This window comes from Corella eumyota, chromosome 1 (assembly GCF_963082875.1).
Source record: "Corella eumyota chromosome 1, kaCorEumy4.1, whole genome shotgun sequence".
Lineage (NCBI taxonomy): Eukaryota > Metazoa > Chordata > Ascidiacea > Phlebobranchia > Corellidae > Corella > Corella eumyota.
The window spans coordinates 20,636,637-20,658,461 of NC_137490.1; the positions used below are offsets into that span (position 1 = coordinate 20,636,637).

Here is a 21,825-nt window from a genome sequence, read left to right on the forward strand (position 1 = left end):
TTAAAAAACGATAGTTAAAAATATTTTGGTAAAAAAATTATGAAATTTTTTTCAACAATGAATTTTTGTGACGTCATTTTTTATATTAACTTTACTAATAATTATTAAAATTAAAAATTTAAAATAAAAATTGCCAGATCTAATTTTAGTTCTTGTAATAACTAATATGGGATAAATTAAACCAAGTTATTAAGTATTTTGCCGATCCAACGGGTCTGAGATTTTTAAAAACGGTAAAAAATTTTTAAAAAATCATGATTTCTGTTTGCAACGAAGTTAAGCCTTTACCAACATGGAATTTTCATAAAATATCGCTAACTTATTTAAGTGATAACTTAGCCTCACCGTTACAACTACCATTCCGTGATACAGTGCCTAGAAGTCAGTAAGTAAAATTTTTTCTCTGATTTTTTAAACTATAAAAAGTTGAAAATTTAACCCACAATACGTTACGCTATTTTTAATTTTTTTATTAACTTCTGTTTAAAATTTACTATTTTATTAGCAAACTAATTTATATTTTAAATAATTTGCTATTTTTAAATATGCGTTTAACGTTTTGTAAATTATCGAAACTCTATTTTATCAGGCCTGGCCTTTAGTCCTACATTTTTTATCAAATAAGTTTTATTATCTCGTCAATAAATCATAAAGTTAGGTAAATAAACTGGTTTCTGGTCATCTTTTAAAAACTTCTCTCTGGCGCCATTTCTGGTGTAAAATTATTTGTTATACGGTCAAAATAAAAGTTATATTTAAGGCTGTATTTTGTATAATTTTTTATAATAATTAAACTTTGAAAAAAATATTTAAACCGTCTGGCCATTTTTATTTTCTCTGTCTTTCATTATATTTTACAGAATCTTTATTAAAATTTATGTTTTTTTCAGTATTATAGCAGAGGGTACTGGGCGAAGATTTCCTCGTATAGAATGGGCGACATTTACTTCAGATTACTGGGGAATTGGGGATTTTCCCTTCCTGGGTAAACGAAGAAGGAGATATGAGGAATTATTAACGCCACGTGGTCACCGCCATTTTCTTTCAAGTTGTGGAAAAATGAGGTCATTTTCTTTTAACCCGAATAATAAAATGGTTGTTTTTTTAAATATTTTAAATTGTAACGTTTTTTTTTAAAATGGCCGTTTTTTTCAATTTTTTGTTTTCAAGTTGTATATTTTACGTTTATTTATTATAAAAGTGTTGTTTTTTATTAAAATTTTAAAATTTTTTATTGTCAATAATTTTTAAGAAATGTTGTTTTATTTTTTAAGACATGACGTAGTACAACCAAGTAAAATAACTTCGCTGTTGGAAAGTAATTTGCCACTAAGTGACGAATTTATTTTATCCCCGAATCGAATAAATTCAAAAGAAGTCATGTAAGTTATCAATGTCTTTAAATAGGCGCCATCTTTTTACATTCTATTGAATATGACGTCATAATTAATTTAACGTTTTTATTAAATATTCTTCTTAAATATAAAATTTTTACAACATTTTTAAAAAAAATCATAAAATTTAAAACGTAAAAAAAATAATTTTTAGTTTTTTTTCAAAATTTTTTACCGTATTTAATTTTTTTTAAATTAATTTGTAAAAAAAATTGCGCAGAATAATGAAGGAGAAAAATCACTTCGTTAAAGAGCCGGTTTATTCTTCACATGTATCTAGGAACGAAATGTTTCCAAAAAGTCGGATCGAATACGACTGTAAGTAAAAAATCGAATAAAAGAAAGCTGGTTCAGATTAAAAAAAAAACAGTTTATTATTAAATTTTAATTTCTCAAAAATATTTTTAGTTATCCATATATATTTTTGTTTGTCGGGAAGGTTTATGATAATGTAACGTGTTTGAGCTATCCGTAAACGCCAGGCTCAAGGGCGAATAGTGTGGCATTGGCGCTTTGAACCCAAAACCTTTTAACTCGCAGTCCGACGACTTAACCGCTATACCACACTACCGGACTACTTCTTAAAAATATTTTTTTTTTAATTATTTTAGGCCCTCCTTTAGCGAGAGAATTTCGCCAAAAACAACCCCTTAGCGACACCACGCGACAGGGGTTAATGGAAGTGGCAAATCGTCGCTACAAAGTAACTTCATACGCTAACCACTACCCTGGGTTCTACTTTAACAAACAAGGTTGGTAAAAAAATTAAAAACAATAAAATCAAAAATGGAGCTAAAATCTAAAAATTGGATTTTTATTTAAAATAATAAAATTAATTTTATGTTTAAAGAACAAGAAAATTCTGAAGTCAAAAGCAAAAAACGAATTTTAACTCCAAAACATGAAAGTTATTCCTATAATAAACCGACAGATAAGCATACTGTTAAAGGTACACTTACAACAATACATAAAAAAAAATTTAAATAACTCTTGTAAAAAATATGAAATTTGAAGGTCTATGTAGTCCCACTAACAGTAATAATTTAACTAGTTAATATTGCTTTAAAAATGTAATTTTTTTTTTAAATCTTAAAAATCTAAAAAAAAAATTTTTTCTGATTTATTTTGTTGATTGAATATTTTAGGTGTTTGGCCTTGCTGGCCCACTAGTAACAACTATATAGTTTCCGACGCCACTGGTCAAATAGTTGAGAAGAAGGATGTGGTGTCGTCAGATGATAAGAGGGATTGTAGAATGGATACAACACCCACAAGGTTTTAGACTTATTGTTTAAAACTTTAAAACATGTCTATATATTCGATTTTATTTTGTAAATGCCGAAATCATTAGTGGGGCCTGAACTCGCATTCTTTTTGACAACAATCATTTTTCTTTGTATATAATTTATCTTCGCTGTGGAAAGGTCGAATGCGCGACCTAAACCATAGAGTAACATCAGTTACTCCGAACCGAGTTGCCTTTAGCAGTTTGGGAAATTATAGATTATAATTGCCCGATATTTATGCTGCTGATTAAGTGTTGGCTCAGCAGGAGTTTATACCGTTTATAGCGCCTTACTCAAGGGCGCTACAGCATGAAAGCAGTGGAAAATGAACCCACGACCTCATGGTGGTGTAGCAAGTGTTCCTACTACAATATCCCGCTGCCGATAATCTAATTCTATGACCAGTTTTCGTAGCAAATCGGTTAGCAAATTGATTTTTTTAACAGTGTGTTTTAAAATTGGTGTGCTTTTTGTTATAAATGTCATTTTGCCTAGCAGTTTTCCTTCACAAATATTATTTTGGCTTGCAATTTAAAAACTTGCACTGCCTTAATTTTAGGTTTAAAACCTGACCAAAAATCACATTTTATTTACAGGACAAAAATTTAAATATTTCTTTCCACAGTGAAAAGATTTTGTATGAACCTCACCAATCCGGTAAATTTAATTCGTTCGCATCGAAGAATTACGTTCCAAACACAACAGTTAATATATACGGGTGCGGTCCGGGTACCATCGGGAACGAAAACGTTGACCGGGAGATACCAAGCGGGGTGAGAAATCACCGAGACCCCCAAGTCGAGGACCTACAGAGGTATTAAGGGTCGTTTTATACCCAATAAGGGAATTTGCCTTACTGTAAAACAGTCTGCATATTTTAATATTATTTATGTTGTTTAAAAAATTAGATAATTTTTCTTTTTTGTTTATTTATTCTCAATGTGGGAAGGTCGACTTTACCAACTAAACATAGAGCAACATTTGTTACCCTGACCCAGTCTCAAGTAGCCTTTGGAAGTTTGTGATATTATAAATTATAACTGCCCCATAATTACGCTGCTGTATAAGTGTTGGCTCAGCAGAAGTTTATACCGTTTATAGCGCCTTACTCAAGGGCACTACATCATTAGAGCAGTGGGAAGTGCACCGAGGACCTCATATAGTAAAGCAAAGCGTTCTGACCACTACACCACGCTGCCGGTCAATTTTTAAATTATTTTGGCCTTTTTTTTAGCTGTGTAGCTGTTTTTTTTTTAACTAGCCCTTAAAAAGTTTTACATTAAATAAGTTCGCGTTAGTTTTTTTAAGTTGTCGCTGTTTTTTTAGAATACCTCGTCGATTAGCAGTATGGGAACCTTCGACTCACGTTTGCGAGAAAAAAGTGATCAAACCCCCGCCGAGTAACAACTATTCTCTCCCTTCTCAACAACCCTGTGAATACGGACACCAGAAATACTTACAAAAACTTCAGAGCTTGGACAGAAATGTTGCAAGTCAAAATATCGATTATTCTATGCAAGAAAGATGGGCGTTAGATAAGGTATAGTAACGTAAGCTTCTTGGTTTAATTGTTACTCCTTTAAGGTAGTGAGGGCCTTAGGACCTACTTAAAAAATGTATTTTCTTGCTAAAGTCGTGTGGCCTTTGACACTTACAGCGCCTTAATACTGCCTAGCCTGAAAAATAATCAGTAATTAAATAACTATAGGCAACATTACCAAATAAGTAGTAGCAAAATATCTTAAAAGACTGAGTCATTGCAACTTGGAATACTCATTAATTTGTCTTTAAATATATTAATTTATTCTATAATTGTGAAAACGTAATTCATGATTAACTTTGTCGACTATTATTTAATAGAAAATGGATCGTTTACGCGAACGAATGGTTTGTTGCCCGACTTCACCCGAAACTGAAATCGAAAAATCAGAAAGCGAACTAGAGGTGATTTTCTTTTTCCGAAATGTTTTTCTTTGTTTAATTAAGTTAAAGTGTCGTTAGTCTTTTAGTTTTGTTTGGCTTTGAATACTGTGTAGTTTTATTTAATTTAAAACTTAGAAAAAAGCGTGGTGTAGTAATCAGAACACTTGGCTTTACTACACAAGGTCTGTGGTTCAAACCCCCAATACTTTTATGCTGTAAAACTCTTGAGTATGGCTCTACAAACGGTATTAACTTTTGCTGAGCCAACACTTAATTAGCAAATAAATTGTAGGTGATTAAAATATAAAATATTCCAAACTGCCAAAGGCAATTTTATATAGAGCTGGGTAACTAATGTTACTCTATGTGCAGGTCGTGAAGTCGACCTTTTTACGTCAAGAATAAATAAAAGGCAAAAAAAATGGTGAAATGTAATTTTTTGTAGCTTGAAGATATTGAGGAAAAAGATGATAACGAGACTTCGTCCGATAAGCACGTGACTTTTACGAGCGAGCCAATCAGCGACGAGTTGGAGCAGAAAAACGACGTGTATCCAATCTCGCCTTATTTTACAACAAGAACTAATTACGGATGGGAAAAAACAGGTAAAAAAACAACCGCCCATTTTTATCTTGCTTTCCTTTGCTTTAGTATTTTTAAAATTTATTTATCCTTGATGTGGAAAGGTCGACTGCGCGACCTAATTATAGAGTAACATTTGTTCTTCAGACCCAGTCTTAAGGTTAGCTTATGCAAGTTGAGATATTATTGATAATAATGGACGACTAATTATAAGCTGCTTATTAAATGTTAGCACCATGTATAGAGCTTACTTTTGACAAAAAAAACGTATCGATATTACTTTTTTTACTTGACTATTTTACGACGTAAAATATTTTGTAAAACTAGTCGAGAGCCCGCCCTGCAGTCGGGATTCAAATTGTTGTAATATGTTTGCAACTCTAAACCAATATTTGCCAGCGATAATTTACCCGCGCACCACAACTTGCAATTTTTTAATTTTGTAGCCCTATAAATTAGACGTATCGTCCACTGAGCTTCAAGATTACCTTAAAGAAAAAATAGTAATTTTTTAGCGTTTTATTGCCGGGGCCTATATATAAAAAAGTTTTATAAATTTTTAGTCGAGCCTTTACGATCGAAAGACAACTTGTTGGTTTCGTTAGAACTTGCCCAAAATACGAGAAAAGTTTCAGATTTGTTAGAATCAGTGACAGCTTGTGATAAGGATAGGGAAATAAAGGAATTAAGACGAAAAGCTAATCAAATGGCAAAATTAGAAAAGGTAAAATACTTGAAGTAAATGTAAACTTGCAATATTAAAAAGCAAATCATTTTTAAGGCATAGAAATAAAATAACTCTACAGCGCTTAGTGGTTACAGTACAGTACATAACGTCCCGGGTTTGATTCCAACTGCTTCCACAACTTTTTTTAGTAATGCACTATGAACAATAGGAAAAACGTGCTAAGAATAATATTAGCTTCTGCTGAGCTAAAAACCTATCCGCAGATTATTTATTAGGCAAATTTAAAAGTTTTTTTTTTGTATATCTTTATCCTCGATGTGGGAAAGTCGAATGCGCGACTTAAACATAGAGTAACAACTGTTACTCCGACCCAGTCTCGAGTTGCCTTTAGCAGTTTGGGATATTATAGATTATAATTGCCTGATAATTAAGCTAATGATTAAGTGCTGGCTCAGCAGAAGCTCATTCCGTTTATAGCCCTTCACTCAAGGGTGCTACAGCATGAGAGCAGTGGGGATTAAACCCATGACCCCATGGTGGTGTAGCTGCCTGGTTAGTGGGGTAAAAAATATTATTCCATGTTTAGGTCATGATGTTGACTTTTCCTTATTGAAAATAAATAAATATAAAAAAATTAGAGTTGTTTTATTAGGTCAAAGTAATTCTTTAGTAGATGGGTTAATATTTTTAAAAATTACAACATTTTTAAGGTTGAAGAAGAAAGATGTGCAGCAGATAACTTTACAAGAGCTTACAATAGTTCAAGTATTAAACTTCCACCCGAGCCTTTATGGACTTCACTTCAGTATGATGGGGATAGGTAAGAATAAATTGATTAGAAAATGGCAACCAGCAGTGAGGTGTGGTGGTAAAAACACTTACTACACCACACATGAGGTTGTGGGTTCAACCCCCACTGCCCTTATGCTGTACCGCCATTGAATAGGGCGCTCTAACCAGTATGAACTCTGCTGAGCCAGCACTTAATATAATTATCAGGCAATTATAATCTATAATATTCCAAACTGCAACAGGCAACTTAAGACTGGGTTGGGGGTACATATGTTACTCGTTTTTTGGTCACGCATTCGACCTTCTCACATCAAGGATAAAGATATATACCAAAAATTGCTGAATAATTAGGCTGTTGTTTAAGTGATGGCTTAGTTAAAGGTTATACCCTTTATAGCACCTTATATACTCTCAAAATTAAAATTGATGTAAAACATTTAGGATAAAAAACTTAGATATCTCATGCCACCTAATTTTTTCCAATTTAAAATTTTGTTTTAAATAGGGTACCAGATCGACTAGGTGTAAGATTTAAGACGGTTGCATCAAAGCGGTACCATGGTGTTTACCCAGAACCAGTCCCTGATTTAAGAGAATTGCGGCCAACTTTAAGGAAAAGTCGAATATTAGGTTACCATACCTCCATATTTCGGTAGTTAAAAATAAAGGGGAAATTTTTTTAACATGTTAGTGATTATATTCTTGGATAAAAAGGTGTTACATTGGCTCAAATTATTTTTGTATTTACACTCAGCATGGTGTAAAATACTTAAAATTACTATACATAAAGTCCTAGGTTCAATCCCCACTGCTCCCATGCTGTAGCGCCCTTGAGTACGGTGCTATAAACGGAATAAACACCTACTGAGCCAACCCTTAACAAATTTATTATTGGGCAATTATTATCTATATTATTCTGCCAAAAGGCAGCTACAGACAGGGTCAGGGTAATCAATGTTACTCTATGTTTAGGTCATAAAGGCTACCTTTCCACATTGAGGATAAAAAAATATAAAAAAAGTTCAGTATAACCTTGAGCTAATGACATCTTGTTTAATAACTTTAGTACTAAGTTGATTGACTTTCCTTTTATACCCACAGCTAAATTAAAAGAATACTCAAAAAACTAAAAACCTAATTTTATTTCATCAATTTTAAGTTTGTTTATTATAAATTTTATTGCTTGGTGGAAAAATTTTCAAGTTCACTTTTTTGCCACGGTTTCAAGGTATCTAAATAAAAATATAATAGGTAATAACTTTTAATATAGTAAATACTTTAAATTTGATGGGTTTTTAAAAAATCTTATTGCAACCCATAAGAAGCTTGGTGTAGTGGTAAGAACACTTGCTACACCACCATGAGGTCGAGGGTTCAATTCCCACTGATCTTATGCTGTAGCGCCCTTGAGTAATGCGCTATAAACGGTATGAACTCCTGCTGAGCCAGCACTTAATCAGCAGAATAATTATCGGGCAATTATAATCTATAACATCCTAAACTGCCTAAGGCAACTCGAGACTGGGTCGGAGTAACTAATGTTACTCTATGTTTAAGTCGCGCATTCGACTTTCCCACATCGAGGATAAAGATATACACAAAAAAATGCTTTAAATTTAATGGGTTTTAAAAAAATCTTATTGCAAACTACAAAGAAGTAAAAAACTACAAATTAATTAACCTTTGTGTTTGGTAAGTGTTTGTGCAGCTGTTTTAACTAAAAAAGCATGGTAATATCCTCTTTTTCGATACAGTCGAAGAATTGTTGCGGATTCATACTGTGTTAGTTGATAATCACGATGTTTCAAATTTAGGTAGCATGCTCTCCAAAGCATTTTCTTTAAGTGTACAGATCCTAAAATAAATTTATTGGTATTATTCTATTATTAGATTATTAATTTTAATATAATGGGGTGTGATGTGATTAAGCTATTTGTAGGTAGTAGTGCGTCTTTATGTCATGACTGACCCCGACCCCAGTCTTAAGTTGCCTGTTGCAGTTCGGGATATTATAGATTATAATTGCCCGATAATTAAGTTGCTGATTAAGTGCTGGCTTAGCAGGAGTTTGTACCGTTTATAACGCCTTACTCAATGGTGCTACACCATGAGATCACTGGGAATCAAACCCAGGACCTTGTGTATGATAGAGAGTGTTCTGACCACTACACCACGCTGCTGGCGTGAAAAGTGTTTTCACCATTATACCACGCTGCCGGCATTTTACCATTGTAGGCTCCATATTGTAGTATATCCAGCAGCTTCCTTAAATGTAAATGAGAACAACTTTTTATAAATAATTCCTGGTCTAGTGCCAAATTTTCCATGTGCATTTCAAATCCTTGTTTTAACAATATGAAAACTGGGTCATTTGCTTTGCAATTTCTTATTTGAGCTTTAATACATCTTCGAATATCCTGTTAATTAAATATATTTAGATTTAAATATAAATCATTTTAAATTTATACAAGGTTTATATATTACACTGTTACTAGAAACCCAATATTTTGGATTAGGATTATGGTTAGTAATAATTGCAAGTTTTAAAAAACTAATTTTGTTATCTGCCAATATTTAATTTATATTTTGACTTATGTTATTTTAATGGTAAATCAGTCTTACCGTGATTGACATTTCATTGATTTTAGATTGAATATTTTTAATAAGATGTTGAAACGTTGAGCTGTTAACAGGCATTCCAACAATCAAAAAAAGTTGATAAAAATAACTTAAATCTCTGGCTGGTAGAAGTTGGCAAGTCAAAATTGTTCTTTTTAGTAAAAGTTGAAACCTTTCGTCATTCAAAATATGATTTTGAACTTGTAAATCTGGACCTATGGCAAGTTCCATGTCAGAAAATGAATCCGTTAAATGTGTTGCTTCACTTGAAATATCAAGGTTCTGTGAAAAGTCAATTTCTGATGTTTTTTTTAGATGAAAAGGTTTATGTTTTAAAACCAACAAAGCATTAAGTTTGCCATAGTAGAATATAAGATCATCATCGCTAAGAATATTCCGGTTATGGTTCTCTTGAGCAAAATTTAAAACTTCATTAGCAGTTTCAAATTGCCCCAAAATTTGTTTAAAACTTGGTGCACTTGGTTCCAGTTCTTTCACTCTATGATGAAATATTTGCTTGTCAGTGTAGTCTGTTAGATCAAAAACACTCTGTTCATTAATTTTCGTGTCGGAATATTTTGTGAAATTTAAGTAAATTGGTCTCTTTGAACTAGGCCATATTGTTTTTACAACATTTAAACCGGTTCGGTGTTTAGCTATTGAAAAGAGTTGAACTTGCAAGACTTTTTGAAACATTTTAAACAACATTACTTCTGGAAAACAAAATATTCAGTTGATAAAATGTAAATTTGACAGAATTTGCATTATTTAGCTTGCTTCTTGTTCGACATTCAACTATTTTTATTCATTATCAATCAAAAATTCAAAAAGGAACAGAAATACATAGTAACTACACAATTAAATCACAATAAAATTTAATTTTTTATACATCTTAAAAGATTCATATTCGAAATTAAAAACAAAATATTAAATTTAAAAAATTTAATTTAAAGTGTATCGAGTCTTTTTTTCGTATCGTCTAATTTTTTCTGGAGTCTCTTTTTTTTCGCTTCCAGCCACTGTCTTCGGTAAGATCCAAATTGATATCCGACAACGCAACCAGCAGCAAAACAACAAATTGATACAACTATTAGTTGAGTGTCTCTTATTTGACCCATTTTTTACATAAACATTTCCTATAGTTTCTACCTATTTTTTGGAAAAAGAAAAATAAATTGTTAGTTTGTAGCACCTCATATTTACAAGGGGTTAAAAAAGCATTTTTAAAATAGTCATGATTAAGAATTTAACTTGAATTGCCAAGTTAAAGAAAGAATGTACACAAGAGGCAAATAAAGGCAAAAATGTGGCTAAAATAATTTAAGTTTGCCCATTTGTTGAGGGTGTGTGAAACTGTATAACCATCAGTTTCTTCGTCACCTTCTGACCTAAACATTGAACCTAAATAAGCAAGATGCATAATATTTATTACAATCCACGTTAGGTTAAACAATTTTCCCCACAAAGGCGTCCTACTTCTATCACTCTTTGGCTTTTTTCGTGCTCGTATAGCATCACATTTGAATCTCTTGGATAACTTGTATCTTAAAGTATGTTCCGTGTACGTGTACAAAGCTAGCGATAAAAGAATAGCAGCTAAATGAAAACTTAGCCCATGAAGCATTGCGCTTGCTATGTATGTAAACAAAACTGCTGCAAAATCACCTAAAAATCGGGAATAATTGAAAACATATTTCTTTAGCCAAAGGCTCATAGGAATATTCCAAGCTACCACAACATTGAGCATTGAAGTTGGGATTTCAACATCCATAGGTCTAGTTACGACAAATTTATTCCATGTGTATTGAGTTTTTAATTTTTTATCATGTGATAATTGGTTAACTTTATCGTCCGATTTCAATTTCTCGCCCTGTACTTTCACGGCGCCAACACCTGATAATAATCCTGTAAATGTGCCAAGAAAGCAAACGTAGTAATGGCTAAAATGAAATGATACTGCGCTCATATAGGATATCATCCAATGATTTCCAATAAAGGGAAGAACAATTGGCATATGTGGATCTAAAGGATCAGCAAATAGGTAAGGAAAAACACAAGTTGACATCAACATACATAATGAAGCGAACACAAATGTTTTAACTACACAAATCAACCAATTTCCACTAAGGGGATAAAAGTTAGAATACGACTCAATAAAATCCTGTAATGATGTCCAAGGACCAAAAATTAATGTACCAGGGTGTAAACAATATGCAGAAAATTCAAAAAGATTTGGGGGTTTTAGCAAGTCCCTGTTATCAAGATCAATAGCAACGGATATAATTTTCATTGCCAGTAATAATAAAATTCCACGCATGCGATTATATATACCGGGTAATGAAAAATAAAACTCAATTACAAGTATTGAAAGTATGGTGGTTATAGAAATAATAAATCCGCCTTTAAAATGCAATTTATAAAATATCCAAATAAACAAAAAACTACCCAAAATAAAATAAACAAAAATCGAAATTAAAACTTGAAATATATCGGAGTACATAGAATACAAAACATATACTCCAAGAATTGTGCAAATAAAACAAAAAATATATGAAAAGAATTTACTTGGTTTTGCAAAATAATAAAACAAAACTGGAATTGCACGCAAAATTAAACAACACAAAATTAGGACCTTAACCTGTTCAATCCCTTGCAAAAAAACAGTGCCCATGCAGTTTTCAGCTAAATAAAAAAGCTGTTGTTTTGGACTATGGTTTTCTATGCGATGTTCTAAATATACGAGGGCTTGCTCTTCATTCAAATGATATGAAAGACCATTGTAATCTTCGTCATAATCTATATAATCATCTAATAACTCGGAATGGTGACTATCAACCATATCATAATCCATATTTACTTTAAAATTTATTTGATCTGGAGTAAATTAAATGTGGAAAAACTTAAACTCCGAAGCTATTTTGTCAAGAAATTGAATAACATTAACAGCAACGCGTTATTAACATTTGAATATATTCCCCTTCGTTGATATACAGCAAACTTTTTTCTTTTCGCCTCTCTCAAAAAAACGTTCTCTTTTAAGTTAAATTTTTTCTCGACCCTTTCTTGTTTTTGTCATTGCGTTTGTCGTCTGTTTGTAGTTGTCTTTTTGTGTGTAGATTTTTTTGTATATATCTTTATCCTCGATGTGGGAAAGTCGAATGCGCGACTTAAACATAGAGTAACCTAAGTTACTCTGACCCAGTCTCGAGTTGCCTGTGGCAGTTTAGGATATTATAGATTATAATTGCCCGATAATTATGCTGCTGATTCAGTGTTGGCTCAGCAGGAGTTCATACCGTTTATATCACCTTACTCAAGGGCGCTACAGCATGAGATCAGTGGGGATTGAACCAACGACCTCATGTGTGGTGTAGCAAGAGTTTTTCCCACTACACCACGCTGCCGGTGATATAAGCGACAATATTTAGGGTCAATCAAAAAATTTTATAAAATTCTATTTTCGTGGTTCATATAAAATAAATAATATTCATTAAAAAAGAACTATTTATCGAAATTAGAAATAAATACTTTTTGCAAATTGTCGGACATTATGCTACTGTATACAAACATTTGGGATCGAACCAAGGACCTATGTGGTAATGCCAAATATTCTGACTACCTTACTACCCTGTCCTATATGTTAAGGAATATTTTTTTTTTTTGGTATGAAAGAAAACGACTTTAAAGACTAAAAAACATTTTTCACTCCGGGCAATGATCATATGTTGTATGATCATTGTCCCAACCTAGTCTCTAGTTGACATTGGCATTATGGAATTTTATTGATCAAAATTGCTCACACAGATTTGAATATTGTCTGGCAGGGCGTTCATAGCATGAAAGCAGTGGAATTCAAACTAAAAACCTCATGTAGTAAAGCCAACTGTCCTACTGTTTTTCTAACTAATACATAAGGATGCCGGTAAAATCTTTAATATCTTTATTTTTAAATATACGGCTGGAAAATTTTGTATTTTAGAAGTATTGTTATACTTATATTCTATATTTAAAAGCAATATTTATATTTGTATAAATACATAAAAAAACAATAAATTTGTATTCGTACTGAGGATAATTAACTAATTAATTAAAAATCAAATTTCGTTGGAATGTCATCAAAAACCCGGGAACGTGTCTTGTGACGTCACAGGGCGTTCCTGAAAGTTCCTTATCGCGTTGTACTCTTGCGATGAGCACGTGTTTTTTGAGCTCTGTTCTTAGATGTTTCTTAAACGGTGAGTGTTAAATTTAATAAATACTTTATTAATAAAAAGAGTTTAACAATTTGTTTATTTTTTAAGTGTTTAATTAATGCTTATATTGTTTTTTGTTTATTTATTAAAACTTTATAACGGCACAACTTACAATAACCTGCAGCGTTAGCTATTAATAATGTAACTTATTAATTTTTTAAAGTTAATTATGCGTTTTTATAACATTTTTAAAGGCGCGTTTTATGTTGTAATTAAGAATATAAGCACACTATAAGCATGTCATTTTTTGCCCTAATTATTAAAAACACCGTTTTTGCGCTGCTTTAGTATTTGGAATATAATTGTGTAATTTAAATAAACTCTGTTTACAAAAATGCCGTAAAGTTGTTAAATGCAGGACGTTTTAAAATATAAGAAAGGTTATAAGTAGTATTAATATAAAAATTATTAAATTGTTACGAATAACAGTTTGCTGGAATTATGTTTCGCCTACACTTTGTCTAATTAGGCGCTAAAAACTGTCTGGACACCTTTTGATTCGGTGCGTTACTGTTTTTGGCGCGAATTACCTGCTTCAATGTTGTTACTTTTTGGTAGTTGCGTTTTAAACTACCTGCTGAACAGTTGTGTTAGTTTTCGTGTTGTATGACTATCGTTTTTAACTAATTTGTTATATGCGGAACTCTGTGCTAGGTTAAGAGTTTACTATTATGAAACAGTATAAACCAAGAAAACATTACAAAATTTAGGAGTAGTATCTTAAAAGCCGTATGTTAGCGTTTTTTTTAGTGAAACATAGAGATATTATTAGCGTGGTAATATTAAAACAAACGTAATTAGCTTAATCGACAAAAAAATATTAGTAGCTTTAAGCAATAAGTCGTTTTTTAAAAATCGTTATAGATAAAGAGTTTAAAAATGTGTTGTAATCGCCCAGCTGGACTAGTAAACCCTTTTAATACATTTGTCAACTATCGTTGCCACAGTTTAAAACACGTGGCACTTTACGTTACATTAACTAGTGATCTTAAATACATTAAGAATCACTTTAGTCATGTAATAATATGCGATTGTTAATGTTTAGTGCCTTTTAAATGCCAAAATGCCCATTATTTGTTTTAGTTTTATCAATATTCTTTGCAAAGTGATTGACATTTATTTATTGTTTCTAGACATTTCCACATTCAGATCACTGAAAAACTACATAAAAGTCATCAATGGAAGACTTAACTGGAGAATCTTGTGAGAGCATCATTGGGATGACTTTATCAAAGCACATTACAAAATCACAATATTGGGGCACATTATCGGAGCACATAAACCGATCACTTCATTGAAGCACATTAACCGATCACTTTTTTGGAGCACCTTATCAGATCACTTTATTGGGGCATTTTTTCCTTTAGGACTTTGTTGAAGGACTTCTTTGGAAAAACTTTGTCGGGCATTCAATGGAAATCTTTCTACTAATTAGGTTTTGGGACCAAAAGTAAGTTACAGAACTTTATGTGACTAAAATAACTTACAGACTTAAACAATATCAGAAACAATGAATATATAAGAAATTTAAAAATTAATTGAAATGATTTAGTGCAAAACACTTTTATTTTTCAGTTATTTTTATTGCACACTTTTAAAAATAATTATGTATTTATATATATTGTAAAAGGAAGCAGATAAATTTTTTACCTGGTTAACTTACGTTGTGAACTAACGCCATTATTGGTTTAATGTAAAAAATGGAAATTTATACCTGGTTAACTTACGTTGTGAAAGGACGCAATTATTGTAATAATATTAAAAAAACACAAATTTATACTTGGCTAATTTATATATATTGTAAAACAACGCAATTATTGTAATAATGTTAAAAAGCACAAATTTATACCTTGTTTACCTATATTGTGAAAGTACGCAATTATTGTAATATTATTAGAAACACCAATTGATACTTGGTTAATTTATATGTATTGTAAAACGACGCAATTGTTGTAATAATATTAGAAAACACAATTTTATACCTGGGTAACTTAATTTAAATCGAAAGTCTGCCTTACAATTATATAAAGATTTAAAAAATTGTTAACTAAGCTGATAGTGTTAAGTACTTGCGAATAGATTTACGATAACTTTGAAAACCAAACCAATATTTATTTCAAAAAAATTGAAAGTCAGGTTTATAAATGCATTTTGTCCCCCCGCTCCCAATGCATGAATGCTGCATGAACTGCATGGTTTTATTGTTTGTGTTACTAACTGCATGCTGCTGCATAAGCTTTCTGCGATCATAATTATTTGCGCTGCAAAATTGCAATCCCCCAAAATTTTATGAACTTTACCCTCTAATTTTTTCAGAAAAAATATTGGTTTTGGTTTTTAAAGTTATCGGAATCTATTTGCTACTACTTTTCATTTTTAGTAAAGTTAACATTTCTTTTAAATTTGTATATTATTGTTAGGTATTACTGGATATTAAGTTGAGTTAAACTGAGTTAGTTTTTTTATAAGGCACAAATGAGTACTAAAGTTTTCACTTTTATAAACATATATTTGATTTGTATTTAATATATTTCTTTACATTTTACGATTTGTATTTAATATATATATTTACATTTTTCGATTTGTATTTTATGTATATTTCTTTTGTGGAAGAATTGGATTTATTTTGAAGCGGAATTGGATTTATTATAAAACAGACTTGGTTTATTATGGAAGGGAGTTGGATTTATTTTGGAACGAAATCGGATTTATTTTGAAATCAAACGGATCTATTTTGTGGGGGAATTGGATTTATTTTGCAATTTTTATGTACACAATTTGTATTTTATGCATCTTTTTTTACGTTTTTTGATTTGTATTGTATGTAAATTTATTTTGTGGAGGAATTGGTTTCATTTTGTGGAGAAATTGGAATTATTTTGGAACGGAATTGGATTTATTGGATTAACTAGATTTATTTTGCAATTTTTATGTACACGATTTGTATTTTATGCATCTTTTTACGTTTTTCGATTTGTATTGTATGTAAATTTATTTTGTGGAGGAATTGGATTCATTTTGTGGAGGAATTGGAATTATTTTGGAACAGAATTGGATTTATTGGAGTAACTAGATTTATTTAGTAATTTTGATACATATACACGATTTGTATTTTATATATCTTTTTACATTTTTCAATTTGTGTTTTATGTAAATTTATTTTGTGGAGGAATTGAATCCAATTTGTGGAAAAACTGGAATTATTTTGGAACGGAGTTGGATTTATTATGGAACGGAATTGGATTTATTATGGAATTGGAATTATTTTGGAATTGAATTGGAATTATTTTGGAACGGAATTGGAATTATTTTGGAACGGAATTGGATTTATTTTGGAATGGAATTGGATTTATTTTGAAACGGAATTGGATTTATTATGGAACGGAATTGGATTTATTATGGAACGGAATTGAATTTATTATGGAACGGAATTGGATTTATTTTGGAATGGAATTGGGATCGAAATTTGATATATTTTGAAACGGAATAGAAATTATTTTGGAATGGAATTGGAATTATTTTGGAACAAAATTGGAATTATTTTTTGGGGGAATTGGATTTACTTTGCAATTTTTATACATTTACACGATTTGTATTTTATATATCTTTTTACATTTTTCGTTTTGTATTTTATGTTTATATATATATTTATTTTGTGGAGGAATTGAATCCAATTTGTGAAAAAACTGGAATTATTATGGAACGGAATGGGATTTATTATGGAACGGAATTGGATTTATTTTGGAATGGAATTGGATTTATTATGGAACGGAATTGGATTTATTATGTAACGGAATTGGATTTATTATGTAACGGAATTGGATTTATTATGTAACGGAATTGGATTTATTATGGAACGGAATTGGATTTATTATGGAACGGAATTGGATTTATTAATGAATGGAATTGGATTTATTTTGAAATGGAATTGGATTTATTTTGAAATGGAATTGGATTTATTTTGAAATGGAATTGGATTTATTTTGAAACGGGATTGGATTTATTTTGGAATGGAATTGGATTTATTATGGAACGGGATTGGATTTATTTTGGAATGGAATTGGATTTATTTTGAAACGGGATTGGATTTATTTTGGAACGGAATTGGATTTATTATGGAACGGAATTGGATTTATTATGGAATGGAATTGGATTTATTTTGAAATGGAATTGGATTTATTTTGAAATGGAATTGGATTTATATTGAAACGGGATTGGATTTATTTTGGAATGGAATTGGATTTATTTTGGAATGGAATTGGATTTATTATGGAATGGAATTGGATTTATTATGGAATGGAATTGGATTTATTATGGAACGGAATTGGATTTATTATGGAATGGAATTGGATTTATTATGAAATGGAATTGGAATTATTATGGAACGGAATTGGTTTTATTTTGGAATGGAATTGAATTTATTTTGGAATGGAATTGGATTTATTTTGGAATGGAATTGGATTTATTATGGAATGGAATTGGATTTATAATGGAACGGAATTGGATTTATTTTGGAATGGAATTGGATTTATAATAGAATTGGAATTACTTTGGAACAGAATTAGATTTAATTTGGAATGGAATTGGAATTATTATGGAACGGAATTGGATTTATTTTGGAACGGAATTGGATTTATTATGGAACGGAATTGGATTTATTATGGAATGGAATTTGATTTATTATGGAATTGGACTTATTATGGAATTGGATTTGTTATGAAATGGAATTGGATTTATTTTGGAACGGAATTGGATTTATTTTGTGGAGGAATTGGATTTATTATAGAACGGAATTGGATTTATTATGGAACGGAATTGGATTTATTATGGAACGGAATTGGATTTATTTTGTGGAGGAATTGGATTTATATGGAATGGAATTGGATTTATTATGGAATGGAATTGGATTTATTATGGAACGGAATTTTAATAGAAAAACTGGATTTCTTTTTTGGAGAAATTAATCTTTTTTTGATGACAATGCTTTCTATTTCAACCTGCTCCATGAACCCATGACATCAATACTGGTTGTTCGTAAAACAACAATTTCGAGATTAAACTAATCTTGACACTATTCAATCTAATTAAGATTATGGTCTTTAAAACATTATCCTATCCCATGTGCTCTTTGAAACACCACTGTGTCTGAAGTGGTCTTTGAAACACCATCTTGTTCTGATGTGGTCTTTGAAACATTATCCAATGTAATTTGGTCGCTAAATCACCATCCTATTACAATCTGGCCTTTTGAACGCCATCCTATATGATGTGGTCTTAAAACATCAATTCGTTTGGTGTGGTCTTCATTTCAACACCATTCTGTTGTCAGTTTATCAACCATCTAATTAATAAGGTATGTTTGTTTTATAATTTTTTTATTTATGTGAAATATTTTTAAGTTAAAGTATGCATTTAAATGTGAGTTTCTTAACCAATTAATTCTAACTTGTTTATATGTTGTAGCTTACCATTTTAAACTAATGATTAATATTCCGAAAAAATTTCTTAACACAATTTTTTTTCGCAGGGACACTCCTGGTCAAGCGCTGAATTTTGATCTGTCCTAAACAATATTGAATGCACAACAACACTCTTTACCGAGCCTTGCCTACAATATTCCTGTAATCAACTAAGAAGAGACACAAAAAGAAATCAATTGAAAAGACAAAGTTACCACGATATAAGGTAATTTCATATTAATTTTTTAACCTACTTAATGTTGGTATTGATATAATTAAAAAGCTAAATTTTTATCAATATATTAATATTTGTCTTCTGTCTAGGTTACTTTGTCATACAGTTTCAAGCTATACAAGAAACCCAATAAACAGCTAAACAATTCAATTTTAACAGGTTATACTTTGAAACTATAGTAAAATTTTATAAACTGTTTGTGTGGTTTAAATACTTCGAAATTGTGGACTTAATTTGGTGCAACATAAGTAAAACAGAATTTATTTTATTTATACAGGCATAAGTTACATTGCCTAATTTGGATGAAGGCTTTTACCATAAAAGCAATGAAGTTTAAAGCCATTCCTATAAAGGTAGGTAGTACTAGTAACAATCTGTTGCTTTGCTTTAAAACTTTACCTGTAATCCTGAAAATGTAATTCTTTTATTTTTTGTAATTTTTAAATAAAATTTGTTAATGGTTTGATTTTATTTTAGAAGGCTGAAAAATGATTTTTCTTTCTCCAAACAAGGCAACAAACAGCAATTCAAAATTTTCTTATTCAATGCCTCAATCTACTATCCAGGTGGGTATTCCGATACTTCTATTAAAGTTTTAAAATAATTAAATATAAAATAAATTTGGTATACATATAATTGATTTTTAAAAGTTAACTTATAAGCCGTTGATTTAATGTTAGTTTTTACTACATACATTGAAAATTGTTTCATTTTTCAACTAAACTTCATAAAGTTAATTATTTTTGGTGTTACAGGCAAACTAAGAATTGAAAATCTTTGAAGTCAAAGTAACTGCTTTGAAGCAGTTTAACGGATGTTAACATTACAAACAAAAATACCATTCTGTCCAATGTGGTCTTTAAAATACCATTCTGTCCGATGTGGTCTGTAAAACACAATTTTGTTTGATGTGGTCTTCATTTCAACACCATCCTGTTGTCAGTAATGTTTTTTCTACAACAACATAAACCACTATTAGACATTCAACCATCTAATTAATAAGGTATGTTTGTTTTATAATTTTTTTATTTATGTGAAATATTTTTAAGTTAAAGTATGCATTTAAATGTGAGTTTCACTGCCCTTTTAACCAATTAATTCTAACTTGTTTATATGTTGTAGCTTACCATTTTAGACTAATGATTAATATTCCGAAAAAATTTCTTAACACAATTTTTTTTCGCAGGGACACTCCTGGTCAAGCGCTGAATTTTGATCTGTCCTAAACAATATTGAATGCACAACAACACTCTTTACCGAGCCTTGCCTACAATATTCCTGTAATCAACTAAGAAGAGATGCAAACAGAAATCATTCAAAAAGACAAAGGTACCACGCTATAAGGTAAATGCATATTAATTTTTTAACCTACTTAATGTTGGTATTGATATAATTAAAAAGCTAAATTTTTATCAATATATTAATATTTGTCTTCTGTCTAGGTTACTTTGTCATACAGTTTCAAGCTATACAAGAAACCCAATAAACAGCTAAACAATTCAATTTTAACAGGTTATACTTTGAAACTATAGTAAAATTTTATAAACTGTTTGTGTGGTTTAAATACTTCGAAATTATGGACTTAATTTGGTGCAACATAAGTAAAACAGAATTTATTTTATTTATACAGGCATAAGTTACATTGCCTAATTTGGATGAAGGCTTTTACCATAAAAGCAATGAAGTTTAAAGCCATTCCTATAAAGGTAGGTAGTACTAGTAACAATGTGTTGCTTTGCTTTAAAACTTTACCTGTAACCTTAAAAATGTAATTTTTAAATAAAATTTGTTAATGGTTTGATTTTATTTTAGATTGGCGGATAATGATTTCTCTTTCTCTTAACAAGGCTACAAATTCAGCAACTTAAAATCACCTTGCTTTAGGTAATTATTTAAATATTTTTTTGAAAAGGGTGGTTTTCAGACTGTTTTAAATTTTGGTAAAAAACATGGTACATATTTTGAATATTAATTTTTTTAAATTATTGAAATTTTGGTTTATTTTTCAATGTAGGATATGTGTAACATAAAACCCATTTAAATTTTGAAGCTGAATTTTTATAAAATTCAGTTGGAAACCATTATTTTGTAGTAGCTTTCAACAAACTGTAACTTTAAAATTAACATTTTAATTTTAGTGATCCCAAAAGAAGTAATATCGCGATTTTCTTTTGAAATTCAAATTTTTTTAACACTTCAATTCAATGAACAACTTAGTTGTACCAAAACACTAAAGGTAATTACCAACTAAAATTATTTTTAACCAATAATGTTATTTTTATCAAACAAGCAATACTAATTGTTTATAAATGCATCAATTCAAAATGTTTATTGAACTTTTGTCATGATTTTAGAAAGCTTCACAAGAATTTCTTGCTGAAAATAAGGCAACCAATTAAACAAGGTTCACTGCTTATATCTATTCATTCAACGCTTACTTAATTGTTCAACAATCTTCTTATTCAATACCTTAATCTACTATCCAGGTGGGTATTTAATACTTCTATTAAAGAAATTTGGTATACATATAATTGATTTTTAAAAGTTAACTTATAACCTGTTGATTTAATGTTAGTTTTTACTACATACATTGA

General features: G+C 30.4%; 3 protein-coding genes across 3 annotated transcripts; 1 reads left to right on the plus strand and 2 right to left on the minus strand.

Annotated features, from left to right (window-relative positions):
- The first annotated feature begins 254 nt into the window (after positions 1-254).
- Positions 255-7,291, plus strand: LOC145741992 (uncharacterized). Its single transcript, XM_082559714.1, has 13 exons — positions 255-385; positions 891-1,064; positions 1,275-1,382; positions 1,615-1,712; positions 2,006-2,146; positions 2,245-2,343; positions 2,540-2,669; positions 3,306-3,494; positions 4,007-4,220; positions 4,541-4,624; positions 5,049-5,208; positions 6,584-6,693; positions 7,171-7,291. Exons 1-12 carry the CDS (start codon positions 255-257, stop codon positions 6,586-6,588), a joined length of 1,533 nt encoding a protein of 510 aa, XP_082415840.1. The 3' UTR covers positions 6,589-6,693; positions 7,171-7,291.
- A 536-nt stretch (positions 7,292-7,827) lies between these two features.
- Positions 7,828-9,993, minus strand: LOC145751922 (uncharacterized). Its single transcript, XM_082568081.1, has 4 exons — positions 9,288-9,993; positions 8,893-9,082; positions 8,347-8,520; positions 7,828-7,897 (listed from the first exon to the last, which is right to left on the minus strand). Exons 1-4 carry the CDS (start codon positions 9,990-9,992, stop codon positions 7,842-7,844), a joined length of 1,125 nt encoding a protein of 374 aa, XP_082424207.1. The 5' UTR covers position 9,993; the 3' UTR covers positions 7,828-7,841.
- A 486-nt stretch (positions 9,994-10,479) lies between these two features.
- LOC145751913 (protein-serine O-palmitoleoyltransferase porcupine-like) lies at positions 10,480-12,174 on the minus strand. Its single transcript, XM_082568069.1, has one exon. It carries the CDS (start codon positions 12,133-12,135, stop codon positions 10,549-10,551), a length of 1,587 nt encoding a protein of 528 aa, XP_082424195.1. The 5' UTR covers positions 12,136-12,174; the 3' UTR covers positions 10,480-10,548.
- Between the last annotated feature and the right edge of the window lie 9,651 nt (positions 12,175-21,825).

Coding starts and splice junctions, on each gene's coding strand:
- LOC145741992 (XM_082559714.1), top strand. CDS start 255: ATGATTTCTGTTTGCAACGAAGTTAAGCCTTTACCAACATGGAATTTT. Junction 2,670..3,305: donor ATGGATACAACACCCACAAG/GTTTTAGACTTA, acceptor TTCTTTCCACAG/TGAAAAGATTTTGTATGAAC. Junction 4,625..5,048: donor AATCAGAAAGCGAACTAGAG/GTGATTTTCTTT, acceptor AATTTTTTGTAG/CTTGAAGATATTGAGGAAAA.
- LOC145751922 (XM_082568081.1), bottom strand. CDS start 9,992: ATGTTGTTTAAAATGTTTCAAAAAGTCTTGCAAGTTCAACTCTTTTCA. Junction 9,083..9,287: donor TCAATGAAATGTCAATCACG/GTAAGACTGATT, acceptor TTTAATTAACAG/GATATTCGAAGATGTATTAA. Junction 8,521..8,892: donor ACAATATGGAGCCTACAATG/GTAAAATGCCGG, acceptor AATTTATTTTAG/GATCTGTACACTTAAAGAAA.
- LOC145751913 (XM_082568069.1), bottom strand. CDS start 12,135: ATGGATTATGATATGGTTGATAGTCACCATTCCGAGTTATTAGATGAT.